At 48.2% G+C, this 15,066-nt stretch overlaps 3 protein-coding genes across 5 annotated transcripts; 1 reads left to right on the top strand and 2 right to left on the bottom strand.

The window, feature by feature from the left end:
* Positions 1-86: 86 nt before the first annotated feature.
* eif4a3 (eukaryotic translation initiation factor 4A3) lies at positions 87-4,549 on the bottom strand. The gene is made up of 12 exons (XM_086210281.1): positions 4,283-4,549; positions 3,510-3,582; positions 3,368-3,434; positions 2,659-2,721; positions 2,428-2,560; positions 2,206-2,286; positions 1,957-2,098; positions 1,745-1,883; positions 1,548-1,663; positions 1,272-1,379; positions 983-1,110; positions 87-252 (listed from the first exon to the last, which is right to left on the bottom strand). The coding sequence occupies exons 1-12, from the start codon at positions 4,434-4,436 to the stop codon at positions 236-238; spliced, it is 1,221 nt and encodes a 406-aa protein (XP_086066407.1). The 5' UTR covers positions 4,437-4,549; the 3' UTR covers positions 87-235.
* A 219-nt stretch (positions 4,550-4,768) lies between these two features.
* On the bottom strand, positions 4,769-10,665 carry LOC147257923 (serum response factor-like). 2 transcript variants are annotated; one of them, XM_086212164.1, is made up of 8 exons: positions 9,799-10,640; positions 9,283-9,552; positions 8,791-8,992; positions 8,339-8,482; positions 7,468-7,575; positions 7,174-7,350; positions 6,944-7,023; positions 4,770-6,817 (listed from the first exon to the last, which is right to left on the bottom strand). In XM_086212164.1, exons 1-8 carry the CDS (start codon positions 10,228-10,230, stop codon positions 6,725-6,727), a joined length of 1,506 nt encoding a protein of 501 aa, XP_086068290.1. In that variant the 5' UTR covers positions 10,231-10,640; the 3' UTR covers positions 4,770-6,724. The 2 variants fall into 2 exon arrangements, with proteins under 2 accessions (XP_086068291.1, XP_086068290.1); XM_086212165.1 differs by lacking the exon at positions 8,339-8,482 and having other exon boundaries at positions 4,769-6,817; positions 9,799-10,665.
* Positions 10,666-11,092: 427 nt separating this feature from the next.
* Positions 11,093-14,945, top strand: opn6a (opsin 6, group member a). 2 transcript variants are annotated; one of them, XM_086212167.1, is made up of 7 exons: positions 11,093-11,269; positions 11,654-11,772; positions 11,999-12,204; positions 12,484-12,583; positions 12,790-12,894; positions 12,961-13,184; positions 13,272-14,945. In XM_086212167.1, the coding sequence occupies exons 1-7, from the start codon at positions 11,187-11,189 to the stop codon at positions 13,728-13,730; spliced, it is 1,296 nt and encodes a 431-aa protein (XP_086068293.1). In that variant the 5' UTR covers positions 11,093-11,186; the 3' UTR covers positions 13,731-14,945. The 2 variants fall into 2 exon arrangements, with proteins under 2 accessions (XP_086068293.1, XP_086068292.1); XM_086212166.1 differs by having other exon boundaries at positions 11,093-11,278.
* The last annotated feature ends 121 nt before the right edge of the window (positions 14,946-15,066 follow it).

The raw sequence follows: 15,066 nt of genomic DNA, 5'->3' as shown, positions 1-15,066 counted from the left end.
TTTTGCTGCTTGAATAATCAGAACCTGTCAGTCAAATGTCAGCGCTCAGGTCATTCAGCTGCTTCTTCATTAAAATAAAAACTGACGAGGAACCAAACAACTTTATTTACAAAACGAATGTGGAGTTTTACAGCCATCCAAAAAAAAAAAAAAATCATTCTAAAACTTTAAAAAACAAAAAAACATGAAATAAAAGGGGTGGGTCTCCGATGTGACTTCATCTCTTTCCATCCAATCAGATGAGATCAGCCACTGTGGACGAAAAGATGAAAACGTCAGTGTGGAAGCAGACGAACACATCAGAACTAGCCAGCTAGCTGCTAGTAGTTAGCTCATGTTAGCGAAGTTCTGTTCACACGGGACTTGGTGCAGGCTTTAATAACAACATGACCCACGGTGCCGCGTTACAGCATCAGTGACCAGGAGAGGAACATCAATCATGAAGTAACATCAATCCATTGCTTCAGCCAACCAGCGAAGAAGAGGAACAAGGTGAGAGCAACTGAGCCACCTGCATGAACGCAGCGTTAGCCTGCTAGCCAGCTACAATAAGAACACAGATTAGTCTCATCTGCATTTCAGATGGCGAACTCTAAAATCTTGGTGTAGCAAGACAGACCACTAACGAAGGCTACATTACATTCACAAGAGTCCAAGTGTCTGCAGACGTACATCATCGAGACGAGATCAGGTCAACCTTCGACAAGTCAGCTTCTACTGATTATGGACTAGAGATCCTGTCTGTAGTGCTTAACGGTACAACTTATCTTCATGAGCAGATGAGTGGGGAAAAAAATCCTAAAAGAGAACACTGATGCTAAGCTAGTTAACTTTATTCTTTTCTGATCAGATCTATCAAACTGCACCGGTTTCCTCTTGACATCAGCTGAGAAGGAAATGGACTGACAGCCTTCCTCTGATTGGCTGACGTGACTTCTCAGCCAATCAGAGACCAGCTGCCTTGGTTTCAGTGGATGCTTACCATTCATGGGCATTTCATCGATTTGGGTAGAGTAATACTGCTCGATGTCTCGCAGGATTCTGATGTCATCATTCTTCACAAAGTTGATGGCCACGCCCTTACGGCCGTAGCGACCAGACCGACCGATCCTGAAGAAGGTCAGAGGTCACATGCATAACCGCAGACTCATTCATTCATTTATTTATTGACTCATCGACCCGGACAGAAGCCCCCTGCTTGCCTCAAACAACACCTTCATAGTTCTTTTTGTTAACTGAGCGATGGCACTTTAGCTGTGACATCACATTACCTGTGGATGTACAACTCTCGGTTGTTGGGGAGATCGTAGTTGATGATGAGAGACACCTGAGGAACGTCCAGACCACGAGCCCAAACGTCCGTTGAGATCAGCACACGACTGAGAAGACACACATCAGGAGGTCACACAGCGCAGTTCAGAGGTCACCTGAGTATTCCTCAAACATTTGGCCCCTTTTCATCTATTTTGGGAAAGGCTGAACCCTGACAGAAACTCTCGACTGTGACATCACAGCTGTGGTGATGTCACAGCCGGCGGGGGCCTTACCTGGCTCCAGAGCGGAACTCCTTCATGATGGACTCCCTCTCCTTCTGCGGCATGTCTCCGTGCATTGACGACACAGTGAAGTTGGCTTCCCTCATTTTCTCCGTCAGCCAGTCCACCTACAACACAGACACACACACTCAGCTTCCCAGAAGGCTTTGCTGCCGTAGGCAGGATTCTGCAACACAGACATGTCTGACCTTCCTCTTGGTGTTGCAGAAGATAACGGCCTGCGTGATGGTCAGCGTGTCGTACAGGTCACACAACGTGTCAAACTTCCACTCCTCACGTTCCACAGCCACGAAGAACTGTTTGATTCCCTCCAACGTCAACTCATCACTGCGGGCGACAGACAGATTCAGTACCGTTGAACACTTGACACCTCATGTGACCTAGAGGCATGTGGACGGACCGTTTGACCAGGATGCGGATCGGGTCCGTCATGAACTTGTTGGTCATTTCAAGGATCTCATGCGGCAGTGTGGCGCTGATCAGGACCACCTGTGTGGCAGGAGGTAGGTAACGATACACATCGTAGATCTGCTCCTTAAAACCTGCATACAAGTTGAAAACAGCAGAGATCACTTCCTGTTTGTAAACGGGACCCCCCCGCACAGACACAACCGTGACATCATAGCTGTATGCACACGCTCAGTCTGACCTTTGTTGAGCATTTCGTCAGCCTCATCCAGAACCAGCATCTTGATGGCTCTCGTCCGCAGACTCCTGCGACGAATCATATCTGCAGAGTTCAAACCACACATACATGAGCTTCCTATTGGCTGCCTCGGCTGGAGATGGACCAATCAGCATCAACATCAGAGACTGTTCACTTGGGGGTGCGCAGCGGTCAGATGGAGCTTCAAGCTGGGTTTCAACTCACCAAACACACGCCCAGGTGTCCCGGACACCACATGTTGTCCGTAGTCCAGCTTCCGGATGTCCTCTCCCACATTTGTCCCTCCAATGCAGGCGTGGCACTGAACGTTCATGTAGTCTCCGAGAGCCAGCAGCACCTGCACACAGAGGAGAGAACCAATCAAGATCTGCCACAGCGCGACACTGTCCCTGCTGACAGCTGATTGGCTGGCTAGGGCAACGTGGGCAGTGCTACCTTCTGGATCTGTCCAGCCAGCTCTCTGGTTGGGGCGAGGATCAGCGCCTGGGTCTCCCTCACCTGCAGATGGCAAACACACAATGTGATGATGTCATCATCTAGCAAAGCCTGTTGACACACCCACACATTGCTTTGAGATCCTAAAATAGTTCCAGCTCTCTTTACATTACATTCATTTGTTCAGGAAAAAAAAAAGTTCTCAAAACAATCACAAAATTCTACCACTTTAATCTGTAAGATGGTTGAAGTTCTTGACTTGTAGTTCCTGTATTACTGCAATAGTATAGTAAACCCTAAATAGTACCTGAACTCTAAAAACTCACTTTCCATCATTTTCTGAATTTGACTCGGGGGCCTTTTAAAGAACCAAAACTCCTTAAAATAGTTCTCAAGAGACTAAATGAAACTTCTGAAAATTAAAATATTCATGAGATAGTTTAGAGTTGCTAAAACGAGGTGGTGTGAAACGCAGGAGCACCAACTCAGCGACAGGTTGATGCTATGATCGAATCACATGACCTACACCATGTGGGTGTGTTCATATGCCAGTGGTTGCCAGGCAGATTCAAGGGCTGAGGGCCAGGCAGAGTCGGCGTGGATTTCTATATAAGGTCCTACAGGGTGGTTTGTCCGAACAAATGTGTGAGCCACATTCCATTATAGTCAAGAGAAGCGGTTCGCTACTGTTAAAATGTAGAAGGCTGACCTGGATGTCGAGGCACTGCAGCACCGACACACAGAAGGTGGCCGTCTTTCCAGTTCCAGACTGCGACCTGAACACATTCGAGAACACTGGTCAGAGAACTTCGAGGAACCCGAGCGATCCGTCAGAAAGAGTTGGTTCTTACTGGGCTATGACGTCTCTGCCTTTGATGATCTGTTTGATGGCTCTCTGCTGGATGGCTGACGGCTTCTCAAAACCTGAGAACACAGAACACCGGAGGCCAAATTAAAATACAGGCCAGGAGTTCGTTCCTCCCTTAGGAACCTCCAATAAATGCACCGCAGCCCTGGCAGGTCGACCTGTAGAAAGCTGTAAGAAAATTGTTGCATGGCAGTACTACATCAGGTTGTTCAGCATTATCATAAATAAATATGATTATACAACAGTAACATGTTCTGTTGATATGACAATAACTATGACACGCACATTATTCTCTATTTGTTCTTTCAGTAAAGTGAGTACTTTTGATATTTTGTATCCTCTTACTCACAGCACCACAGTGCCTTTACTCGTTATACCGTAAAAAACTGGTTGTTGAATCGATGGTTAATTTATTCTCACCAAACATCTGCTCCATTTGTCATTTTCAAGTTGATAATCTCATTGAGTTAGAAGAAGTTGTTTGTTACTCAGCACCCACAAACACTCGGAGCCTCCAAGGAACTAACTGCGCTGGCCGAGGATTAGCAGAAATGGCTAATGCTAACATACCAGGCGAAGCGTTCATGTTCTCTTAACTCACATATTGAGTCGTCATTACTGTCCGATACATTTAAAAACGATGTGGTTAATGTATTTGAATTAAAATACATTTAAAACCGCCGACGTGCCAAACAGAGAACGGTAACATTTCGAGCTAATGGTCTCCCTTGGGGGCCGCGCCGATCCCCGGCCTACCGTATGCGTATATGCCGCGGAGCAGGTCCTCTCTGAGCCCCATTGTGTCAAAAGTGGGGGTGACATCCACCTCCTCACTGGTCTCGAATTCCACTTTGGTCATGTCCTCTTCCTTCAGTAGCCTCTTCCTCCCCTGCGCTCCGGCGGTAGCCATCTTCCTCTGGGGTTTGAATCTGCGAAAATAGATATAACGTAGCAAGTCGCTCCGCTCAGTGCTAACTGCTAACACGGGGAGGAAGAAAGACCGCGTGTCGCAGTGATGACGCACTGGGGAGGCGACTCTGCAAATGACGTCACAACTACGGTTCACTACGGCTGATGTACTGTAGAAATTGAGAAAATTCATGTTTTTAACCCGGTTCAGGTACAATTTTCATATCAAATTTATCAAGATAGCACATTTAAAAACAATCTGAATGCCTGGAGGAATCCTGACATGCGATCTGCGATTTATTTAAACACAAACCTGATAGTCGTACCACTGATATCTGCTTCAATACAAAGCATGGAATGGTCAGGAAAAAAAAATTAACAAATGTAATTTTTAGAAATATATATTATACTTTTTTGTCCTATTGCTGTTATTAACTTTGTTAGTTTGTATAGGCTTTTTCCACATTTCTGTGCGAATTGGGAGAAAATCAGGTTATTCACAAAAAAAAACTATAAACCAACCAACATTCTGCAGTCTCTACATAAAACATGAAAAAATGTCATTAGATGTATTAAGTAGAGTGCTCCTGAGTCCAGTTGCTGTTTAGAGAGACCGTCTCTCCGAGCAACAGGAAGAGGCTGCAGACGTCCGCTGAGCTTCTTTCAGTGTTTTTATTGATCACTCAATTTCCCGAACGTCAGAGGAAACAACCTGCTGCTAACAACCAAAACTGATGACATCGTTGTTGTGTATAAATACAAACATGAAAAGTGTCACTGAGGGGTCAAAGGTCATACAGCTGAGCTCTGAAATCAGCAAAAAATTAAAATGTGTTACAAAAAAAAAAAAAAGTTCAGTGTTCAAAATACCAGCAGAGTTGTGTTCAGGTGTCAGTCTGACATATCCAGCAATGGAAATCTTCCTCCTCCATCATCAGCTGTCCTTCTCCTCATCAGAGTCCAGGTTCAATTCCTGTTTGTCTCTTGGTGACTGAAAACGGTTCAGCAGTCCTGCTCCAATAATTGAGTGTCCATAAGTGCTCCACACGTCGTATCAATGATCAAAATTGACCATTAGCAGTCAATAATTCTCTGGGATAAGTCTTTGAACAGCTGCTGGAGGCGATCATGTGACTGAGCAACACTGATGGGCTGCCATTAAAATTACGTTGTTCTGGTATTTGTGGGCGTCAGACAGAGCAGACCCAAAGCTACACGTTCTACACCGATGCCCACAGACAATGTGTTCACAGCTGTTTTGACAGTTGTGGTGTTCGCCCCCTTCCAATCCTCGTTGTCCCTTTTAAACCCAAAAATGTCAAGATGCCCTGCCCTCTGCTGGTCCATGTCTGAAGTACAGCAAGCTGGTTCCTGCTCACGTGTCCACGAGGTGAACTTATATTAATATGACTGATCAGGTTACCGGGACAACAATCTGGATACACGGCAGATCCCAGCCAACAGATAGCCTTCAACTGACTGGGGGGAGGTAAGAGTTTCCTCTCATCGTTCCTCCATCATCATCCTGTACTGCTGCGAGAATTCCAAGCGCTTGCAGGCGGCACCGCATGCGAGCTGGAGTTTCTGGTCAGGCAGATCAGGTTCCATCATAACCTGATGTAGAAGCTCGGGGGAAGAATAAGGCAGAACCATTCTGATGACTCTGCTTCAACTGAAACTAGAAGACCTGATGGGGGGGGGGGGGGGTGAACCCACGGCAGGAATGTGACGCCAACAAACTTTTAAACTTTTGGGCGAACTGTTCCTTTAACACGTAGGAGAACATCTGACATTTGGCACTTTTTTAAAACTTAAAGTGAAACGAGACAAATGATGATACAAAAACTGATACATTCATCTCACACGTGCGCGCGCGCGCACACACACACACACACACACACACACACCTCAATTACCATCAGCCTCATGATATTATGATCCATTTTCTTCCCTGCTAGAAAAAAAACTGACATTCAGAGTAAAATTGTGCATTTTATGACTTTCACAATAAGTTCTTCACATATTGTTCTTTAAAAAAAAAATTCAAAATCCCCCTAGAGACCTTTTCCATATTAAACGACTGAGTACATTTTTTGAAAAATGTATCCAGGACACATCAGCTGACCGGAGTCTCTAATGACATTAAGAATCTCATCAAGTCTGATCAATTATTTGTGGCTGTAGACTAAAAAGATGTAAATAGAAAGTTGATCACGTTGTCACCGAAGAACATGAAAAGGTGTTGGCATCTTTGTTGATGTGGCTGCGCGTGGGTCATGTGACAGTCAGTCAGTCTTCCTTGGACTGCTGAACATCCAGACTGACGACCTGCAGCTCCGTCAGGTTGCTGCTGCTGCTGCTGCTCTGCTGACTGATGACCATCTGAACGACAAACACGACAAGTCACAACAGGGAAGCCAGCACAGCAGCACCACGTTTAGCCTGCTAGCAGAGTCGTGTTGGTGTCGGCAGTGGAGAGTTGCCGTTAGCAGTGTTGTGTTAACATACCGGGTGGAGCTGGACTGCAGAAACTGGGATCTGAGCGGTGACAGGAGGGAGTGACGTGAGGAAGACCTGGGGGACGGACGCTGGCAGAGGAAACACACAGCTTCAGTAGAATGAACTGAACTCATCTACGGGTAGCGGCAGTAACCGGTGGCAACAGTCACCAAGGTGTCACTAACAGTGTGAGGTTATGGGGTCATGAGGCCGATTTAGTCATAAAATTGGGGTCATACCAGCGTCGTGTGACTGGGCGTGGCCTGCTGAGGAGAAGGTGTTGAGGACGGCTAGGCTACCGTCGCCCAGCGAGGAAGTCGGTGTAGCGTACATCACTGTGTGACTACCGGGGTACATCATGTGACCGGCCACTGAGGATGAGGAGGAAGAAGCGACGATGGAGGCGGGAAGACTGGCTGCAGAGAGAGAGAGAATCATGTGCTTATATGAACCTATTGGAGTGGCTGCACCTCCATGTTACTGTCAAAGCCTTGAGGTCTCCTCAGCGTCCAGGGGGCGGGCTCTCTTCTTACCTGTGGAGGAGGCGGGGCTGTGGACATCAGAACTGCTCTGATTAGCAGGGCTCTGCTGATTGCTGGGCTGCACCTGGATGGTCTGCAGCTGCTGGGAGACTCCGCCTCCTGGTGACATCATCAACATTACTGAAATCATCTTCAAGAATCTGTGATTCCTCAAACACAAGCTGATGTTGACGAGGAGGACCAGCAACCAGGGTCAGAAACATTCCATTTCCTGCTCAGACAGGAAACTGAAAGCTCCAGTCACCGATCCTCTACAATTCCATCAAGTTTCTGGACATCTGATGGTAAATGTGAGCGATTCCACTTAATCAAGCTGACTTTGCCCTACTGGCCTACAGCTGACATCCACACAGCTGACTGAGCCCAGTTTTAATCAGCTTTATTGTGCTGTCAAAACATCAACAAAATATAACCAGGAGAATGCGAGGCAACAACGCCTATCGGACTTTTCAATCCCAGGACTTCAAAAACGCCTCCGACCTGCGGTGCTGCGTTGACAGAATCAGTTCTCGTAATTCTAAACAAAGAAGTGCAGGTAACGAGTGTGAAAGGAGGATATGAGCCTCAGCTGTGGTGGCCTGCATCCCAACACGCAGTTACATGTGTAGGGAGGCGGCACAATCAAAATACCTAGAAAGTACGGTCGCGTGTCATGTGACTTTGACTCAATCAGAAACCTGACGGTAAAAAATATAAACGAAGTGGACTGACATAAAAGGGCAGTCCAGCAAAGTGACCTGGTACAACAGAAGTCCTCTTTCTGCATTGAGCCCCCCCCCCCCCCCCCCCCCCCACACACACACACACACACACACACACACACACACATACACACAAATGTGAGCAGGGAAAGCGTGCTGACCTGACAGTGACACAGTGGCAGGGAGGCGGAGTAGCGTGGTCGGCTGAGTGGGCGGAGCGTGTAGTGTGACAGCGGGGCCCGGGGCCACGGGGCCCTGCAGCTGACTGAGGGGGATGGTGTGTGTGCCAGTGGGCAGCGAGGCACCTGCAGACAGGTGAAGGAGGAAGGACCCCCCCTCCCCCAAAAAAAATCAGGCAAGCTGCTAGCAAAGTGATGGGATGAGGCAGCAACATCTGAAGCAGGATGTCTATCAATATCTCCAGGACTGCTGGTGGACGATAATCAATCAGCATCAGATAAACATTGATCTTTGCTGTGTGAAATGATCAGATGATCGATTGACTGGCTGACTGACCCACGGATTCAGTCTAACTTGTGACGATGTGAGTTCAAGCAGCAGCAGAGCACTGAACAGGCTGATGACCAACAGACGAGTGAAAGTCTCAACCTACCCGACATCAGGGTGAACCCTCCGGGAAGCACGACGCCGGCCGACGTCTTCAGCACCGTTCCGTTGGTGGACGCCATGGTTGAGGATGGCTGCCAAGAGGCAGTGCTGGTCTGCACCTGCATGGACACCGAGGACGATGAGGAAGACGAGGACGGCGTGGACTGTGTGCTGCCCGGCACAGTAAAGGCAGGTTTGATAAGATCCTGCAGAGAGACCAACAGGTTGAAGAATGAAACTTGGCAGCCAATCAGCTGCTGGTGCTCCTTATATGGTCAACTGTCAGCTTCCAACAGAACTTTAGACTGGCAACTCCAAACACGTGTGAGGACAGCATGGTCCAGCCAAGCAGCGAATCTGTTGTCGCAGAAGCCACAAAACTTCTAAAGGAGCAGACCCCTGTGCTGTGAGGAGCCACAGATCATGTGATCAAGACCCTCCTACCGTGATCTATCATGCATGTTTACTTCCTTTCTGTCTCTCAAGCTGCTGTTACCTTGTTGACCTCAGCGCATCCATCAGCCTCAGACACCTGATAGGTGAGGTCAGTCTCCTCGAAGCCCGTAGCACTCATCCTCTGGTCAGAGGACGGGTCAGAACGCGGCGGGGAGTCCGGAGAGTTGAGGCAGGTCTGGATCAGAGCTTTCCCCGTCTCAGATGTGATCATCGGCTGTAGCTTCCTTGTGGCGAACGTGTATACATGACCTGTCTCACTGGCAACCAGCAGCAACACCTGAGTACCAGTCAGTGTAGACAACTCATAGGCCTGCCGAGAGAAGACGCCATCAGCCTAAGTAGGTCAACATCCTTCATCGTTCAAACACAAAAAAAACTTCCTATGAAATTTACTGCAAATGAAACGTTTGGTTTTCACAGGTTTTTTGTCTGTTTAATCAATAAATTAACTACTTAATAAGACTATTGTACAGGAAATTCCTACTTTCACATTGAGAGTTCAACACCTTCACCCGTCCATGTGACCTCTGACCTCTGGCAAACAGGATTCACGCACCTTCTTCATGATCCCTGTCTTCCTCTTGCTGAAAGTTGTGTAGCGCCTTAGTTTGTTGTCGATGAACTCCATCTTGATCTTGACTCTGCCTCTGGTTTTCTTGCCGGGTTTGGCGCCTGGCACCGCTGGGCTGACCCCGTCGTAACCCCCAGTAAGGCCTCCGGAATTGGGCGCTGATTGATGACCCACCTCCCGCTCACTCCTCTCCCGCTTCACCCCTCTCCTGTCCCCGCCTGAACCCACCATGTCTTCGTCATCGCCAGAGTCGGACTCCTGGTCGGAGCAACTGTAGACGAGCTCAGTACCATATTCCCTAACTTCAAATCGGCCTCCATCGGTGTCAGTGGCCGGTCCAGGTCCGGCCGCGTTCAACGGGAGGCTACTCGGTCCAGTTCCGTTGCCCGCCCGCTCGACTCCAGTTCTGGTACCCATTCCGGGGCCGGACCTGGAGGCCTCCTCCTCCAGGAGGCTCAAAGCTCTAGAGCAAGCGGCGTAGGCACCAACACTTCCCCCACGGCACTCCGATCTTCTACTTCGCGTAGAGTCAGCTAACCGGACCGCTAACAGCACAGCTAACTGAGCTAACGACAGCTAACCACAGTTAGCAGCTTTAGCAACAAGTACAGCTATTTACGCATCGGCAAATTCCGTAAATCATCAAGTGTTCCGGCCGAGCTGTCAGAAAACGTCAGAGGAAAAAAATGAAAAAATATTAACTCCATAGCCCATGATCTTTCTGTCAAAGACAAGTGAATAGAGTTATAAAGTTATATTTTTCAACGGCAATCTAAGGGCCCTGCCCCCCCCGTAACACTCCTCTCCACATAAGGAAATGACGCGCCACACCCGGCAGTCTCTGCACGCTGTGACATATAGTCCCACATACTGTACGTCTTAAAACCACAATTTTCGATATTAGTACAACGTGTTTTAGAACAACTGCCTCGTGAATGTGTTCCATATGAAAACCTATAGAAAACGTTGCCCCTTCATGGACTTTGCGCGAAGTAATACCAAAAGTCGACATGTTCGGTCGGATCTGCGGAGGAACTACGTGTCTCCATATAAAGAGACCCATTTCCTTTTATGGCGCTGGCGCTCCTTATATGGTCAACAGGCTGCTTCCACAGAACTTTAGACTGAAAACTACAAACACGTGTGAGGAGCAAAAGGAGTGGACGCCACCGTGTAGTTACAACTGCAAGACGAATGATCCATACAGATATTCCACAGATTAAATTAGGCCTACGTCCAGGTGTGTTGAAGGAGTACGTCAGCATTAACACTCAGGTCAAGGATGTTAATAGGTCAGCATGGAACTGCGAAATAATCAGATGGAGCTGGAATATTTTCATTCATGGGACAAATCAGAATGAGAGTGATTTACAATGAAAAACAACAGCATTTATACAATGAGGGTGAACTTCATTAGAATAATGACAATAGTTGATCTGTCAATACTACGGCAAAGGTACAAAATGTAAGAATTTTTCAAAACTCGGAAATTATTCTGAATGTGTATCAGCATCTTACTCTGTTAGCACTTTAGCTAAGTTAAGATAAAGGTCGTTTGATGTCAATAAGACGCCACAGCAGGAGACTAAGTCAAACTTGAGTTTATCCAGTCTGTGATGACATCATCAGTCAGCCAATCAATGGTGGTTTGACCTCTGACCTCGACGTGTTCCAGCAGCCAACTTGCAGGAGCTCAGTGCTGAACCAGGATCAGGCCTCTATATTTACCACAGATTAGCTGCAGACATTCATTTTGCTCCTCAGAGAGAGACGCCACTCGCCACTCGGACGCTCTCAAACAACGTTTATGCTTTATCAACTGCAAAATGTCAATTTCCAGCAGCTCACCTGCTGGTGGCGCCCCCTGGAGGAACAATAGCTTCAACCTGGGAGGCAGCCGGGACCCTCCTCTGTCCGACCAGGGAGAGACCATCATTGGAGTGTACCTCCTGGTGCTGGGTGAGTAGAACACAGCGCACACAGCTTACACACGCAGCATGACACACTACTAAACACACAGAGTACATAAACGGCATCTCTAACTGCATGATGATCCTCGTATTGATCCTATCTCTGATCACTTTGGTGATAATCTGATTAATTGCACCTCTGATCACTTTGATGTGATAATGTTTGTCTTTTTCCTCTGTCACATGGTTCATCTACTTCATTTTCCACCCTTCAGGTTGGTTGTCCTGGTTCGGCAACAGCATCGTCCTGTTCGTCCTGTACCGCCAGAGAGCCACGCTACAGCCCACCGATTACCTGACCTTTAACCTGGCCATCTCCGACGCCAGCATCTCTGTGTTCGGCTACTCCAGGGGCATCATCGAAATCTTCAACGTCTTCCAGGACAGTGGCTTCATAATCTCCTCCATCTGGACCTGCAAGGTAAAGACACTCGAGGACTAACTGTCCACATCTAATGAACCTCAAACACGCATCAGTTTCTTACCGTCATGACATAAATCGGCATATTGGTGCCCTGGGCTGGTGGAAGTACCGGAATCATAATCATGGTGCTGATTTGTACCAAACACGAGTTCATGATTTGAAATGTCGCTCAGGGAACGACTTGTGAGCTTGGATTTGTTCGGCGACAGTAAGTAGGAGACGGGAGAATGCAAGTATGACCTTGTCCTCACCTGTCCTGTCCCGTGACTCCTCCAGGTGGACGGTTTCTTCACGCTGCTGTTCGGTCTGAGCAGCATCAACACGCTGACAGTGATCAGCATCACACGATACATCAAAGGATGTCACCCAAGCAGAGGTAAGTCCCGGGGGCGTGTCCATAGATGACGGCCTTTACCGTTGCCCACTCCCGTGTCCTTCTGCCCGTTTAGACTGTTCCAATGTGAAGATGATAGTCCTGGAACAAGTCTCCCTCCGGTCGGTTTGTGATGTGTGTGTGTGTGTGTGTGTGTGTGTGTGTGTGTGTGTGTGTGTGTGTGTGTGTGTGTGTGTGTGTTTCTGCAGCTCGTCACATCACCAGCACCAGCGTGTCCGTCTGTATGCTGCTGATCTGGATCACAGCAGGATTCTGGTCCGGGGCGCCGCTACTGGGCTGGGGAAGCTACACAGGTTCGCTTCAACCTTTTGATTTCTGACCTTTCATCATGCGACCTCTGACCTCTGACCTCTACGCAGACCGTGGGTACGGGACATGCGAGATCGACTGGGCCGAGGCGAACCGCTCCAGCCTCTACAAGGCGTACATCATCTCCATCTTCATCTTCTGCTTCTTCGTTCCGGTGCTGGTCATGCTGTTCTGTTACGTGTCTATCATCAACACGGTGAAGCGGGGCAACGCTCTGTCAACGGAGGGAGACCTGACTGACCGCCAGAGGAAGATTGAGAGAGACGTCACCATTGTGAGTTTGTCCTACCCACAATTCCTTTCAGATGCTCCCTCTTGCTGCGAACACCCAGTCTCAGCTCACCGTCCCCGTCTGCTGCAGGTTTCAATAGTGATCTGTACGGCCTTCATCCTGGCTTGGTCTCCGTATGCCGTGGTGTCCATGTGGTCTGCCTGCGGCTTCCATGTGCCGAACCTCACCAGCATCTTCACTCGCCTCTTCGCCAAGTCTGCCAGTTTCTACAACCCGCTCATCTACTTCGGCCTCAGCTCCAAGTTCCGCAAAGATGTGGCCATCCTGCTGCCCTGCGCCCGCGACACCAAAGACACTGTCAAGCTGAAGCGTTTCAAACCAAAGCCCGACATCCACGGACGGGCCAAAGCTCCTCTGAATCGGACTGATAGGAAATACGCCAAGAACCCACTCAAGCACGCCCCCGATCCCGAACCAGGGGTGGCAAGTCCGCCTGGCACACCGCCACCTGTCAGTAAGGAGGTGTTCTACATTGACAAGCCTGCCCCATCGGAGACCGGCTCTGAGTTTGAGTGCGCCAGACTCTGATGGACCAACAAAATCCGCCTGACACCTTCCTCCAGACCTGAGAAAAGAGGTGGACATAGTCCTGCCCCCCCCCCCCGCAGATTCCTTAAAGGTGCGAAACATCAGGCTTGGAATATCAGCCCGTTATTTATGTGACCTGATGAACTGTAAAGTTGCCTTGTACTTGCAAAAGTCCCAAATACACCCGCCGCTGTCGTACCGTGACCCAACCGACTTCATCACGGCCGCCTCCAGCGGCTGTGTCTGGATGACGGATGCGTCCAGCGTGAATTTGACTGCGATTTAATCCAGAATCAGGAACATCGTGATGTGATTTGGACGAGTTTTTCACCACGACAACGAGCAAACAACTTTTGAATGCTGGCTTTTCTGAGCGGAGAACCGATCAGGTCGGCTTCAGGAAGTTGGACGCAGCGTTTCACTAAATCAGCCTGCAAATTCACACCCATCATTCTTCCAGGCCCAGGTTCGCACCGTTTAGCACCTTAACATGGCGGCTGGTCTCAGTTAACTTGCCCACAATTCTGAACCGGAGCCCACAACCCCAGTGTGTGATGTCACACGGGCTACGTCCATTCTTTGTTTCAGCCTACGAATATTCCGCCATGGAAGCCGCTGGGATCGGCTTCCTCGCTACTTCCGGACGAAGGAGCTTCCTGTCTGACGTGGGCAGCTGGTGGAACTCAGTGACAACATCCGTGGCGTCACTGATGCTGACGGCCACAGTCAGACTGGTCCTCTTCACATCCAGCGAGGAACCAGTCTGGTCTTCACTTGTTCCAGTTCCAGACCCTCTGATGCGTGGTCGATCTTTTTATTGATTGATTTGATTGAAAGATGAAAAATATAAATATACATATAATATATATATATATATAAAAACAAAAACATTTCAGCCACAAAGGCCTTTAACCTGTTTCCAGTGAATGAAAATCATCTGACCGGAACGCTTTTGTACTTGTTGATGCCAATTTGCAACCTGTTTGGAAAAAAAAAGAAGTTTTATTTGAACTAATGAACGAATAACGACCATAACAACGACGTGTGAATAGAAGGCTTTTACTGTCACTGTAACTCCTGAAACAAGAAAGTGATAAAAACAGTTTTTGGGTGATTATATTAAAAAAAGAAGAAGAAGAACCCCTCTGATAGACGCCGTGTTGGTTAAATGTGAGAATAAAGCAGCTGTGAGTTTCTGAGTTCAGGAACGTTTCCATCGTGTCATCTCTGAGTTGACGTGAAGACCTGGAATGCATCACCGGGGCCCGGATAGCCCTCCCTTGCCTTAATCAATAAATTTCAGCGTAAAAAAAAAAGGAGTAGGAGATAATGTCTT

Source organism: Aulostomus chinensis, chromosome 8, assembly GCF_037954235.1.
Source record: "Aulostomus chinensis isolate RoL2024-O1b breed Wild chromosome 8, RoL_Achi_v1.0, whole genome shotgun sequence".
NCBI lineage: Eukaryota > Metazoa > Chordata > Actinopteri > Syngnathiformes > Aulostomidae > Aulostomus > Aulostomus chinensis.
This window is presented reverse-complemented; position numbering and strand designations above follow the sequence as displayed.

Coding starts and splice junctions, on each gene's coding strand:
- LOC147257923 (XM_086212164.1), bottom strand. CDS start 10,230: ATGGGTACCAGAACTGGAGTCGAGCGGGCGGGCAACGGAACTGGACCG. Junction 7,576..8,338: donor TGCCACTGTGTCACTGTCAG/GTCAGCACGCTT, acceptor TGATGTCACCAG/GAGGCGGAGTCTCCCAGCAG. Junction 6,818..6,943: donor CTGCAGTCCAGCTCCACCCG/GTATGTTAACAC, acceptor TTTGTCGTTCAG/ATGGTCATCAGTCAGCAGAG.
- opn6a (XM_086212166.1), top strand. CDS start 11,187: ATGAAAAACAACAGCATTTATACAATGAGGGTGAACTTCATTAGAATA. Junction 11,773..11,998: donor AGTGTACCTCCTGGTGCTGG/GTGAGTAGAACA, acceptor TCCACCCTTCAG/GTTGGTTGTCCTGGTTCGGC. Junction 12,584..12,789: donor AGGATGTCACCCAAGCAGAG/GTAAGTCCCGGG, acceptor GTGTTTCTGCAG/CTCGTCACATCACCAGCACC.
- eif4a3 (XM_086210281.1), bottom strand. CDS start 4,436: ATGGCTACCGCCGGAGCGCAGGGGAGGAAGAGGCTACTGAAGGAAGAG. Junction 2,722..3,367: donor TGCAGTGCCTCGACATCCAG/GTCAGCCTTCTA, acceptor TGCCATCTGCAG/GTGAGGGAGACCCAGGCGCT. Junction 1,664..1,744: donor TCTGCAACACCAAGAGGAAG/GTCAGACATGTC, acceptor TCTGTGTTGTAG/GTGGACTGGCTGACGGAGAA.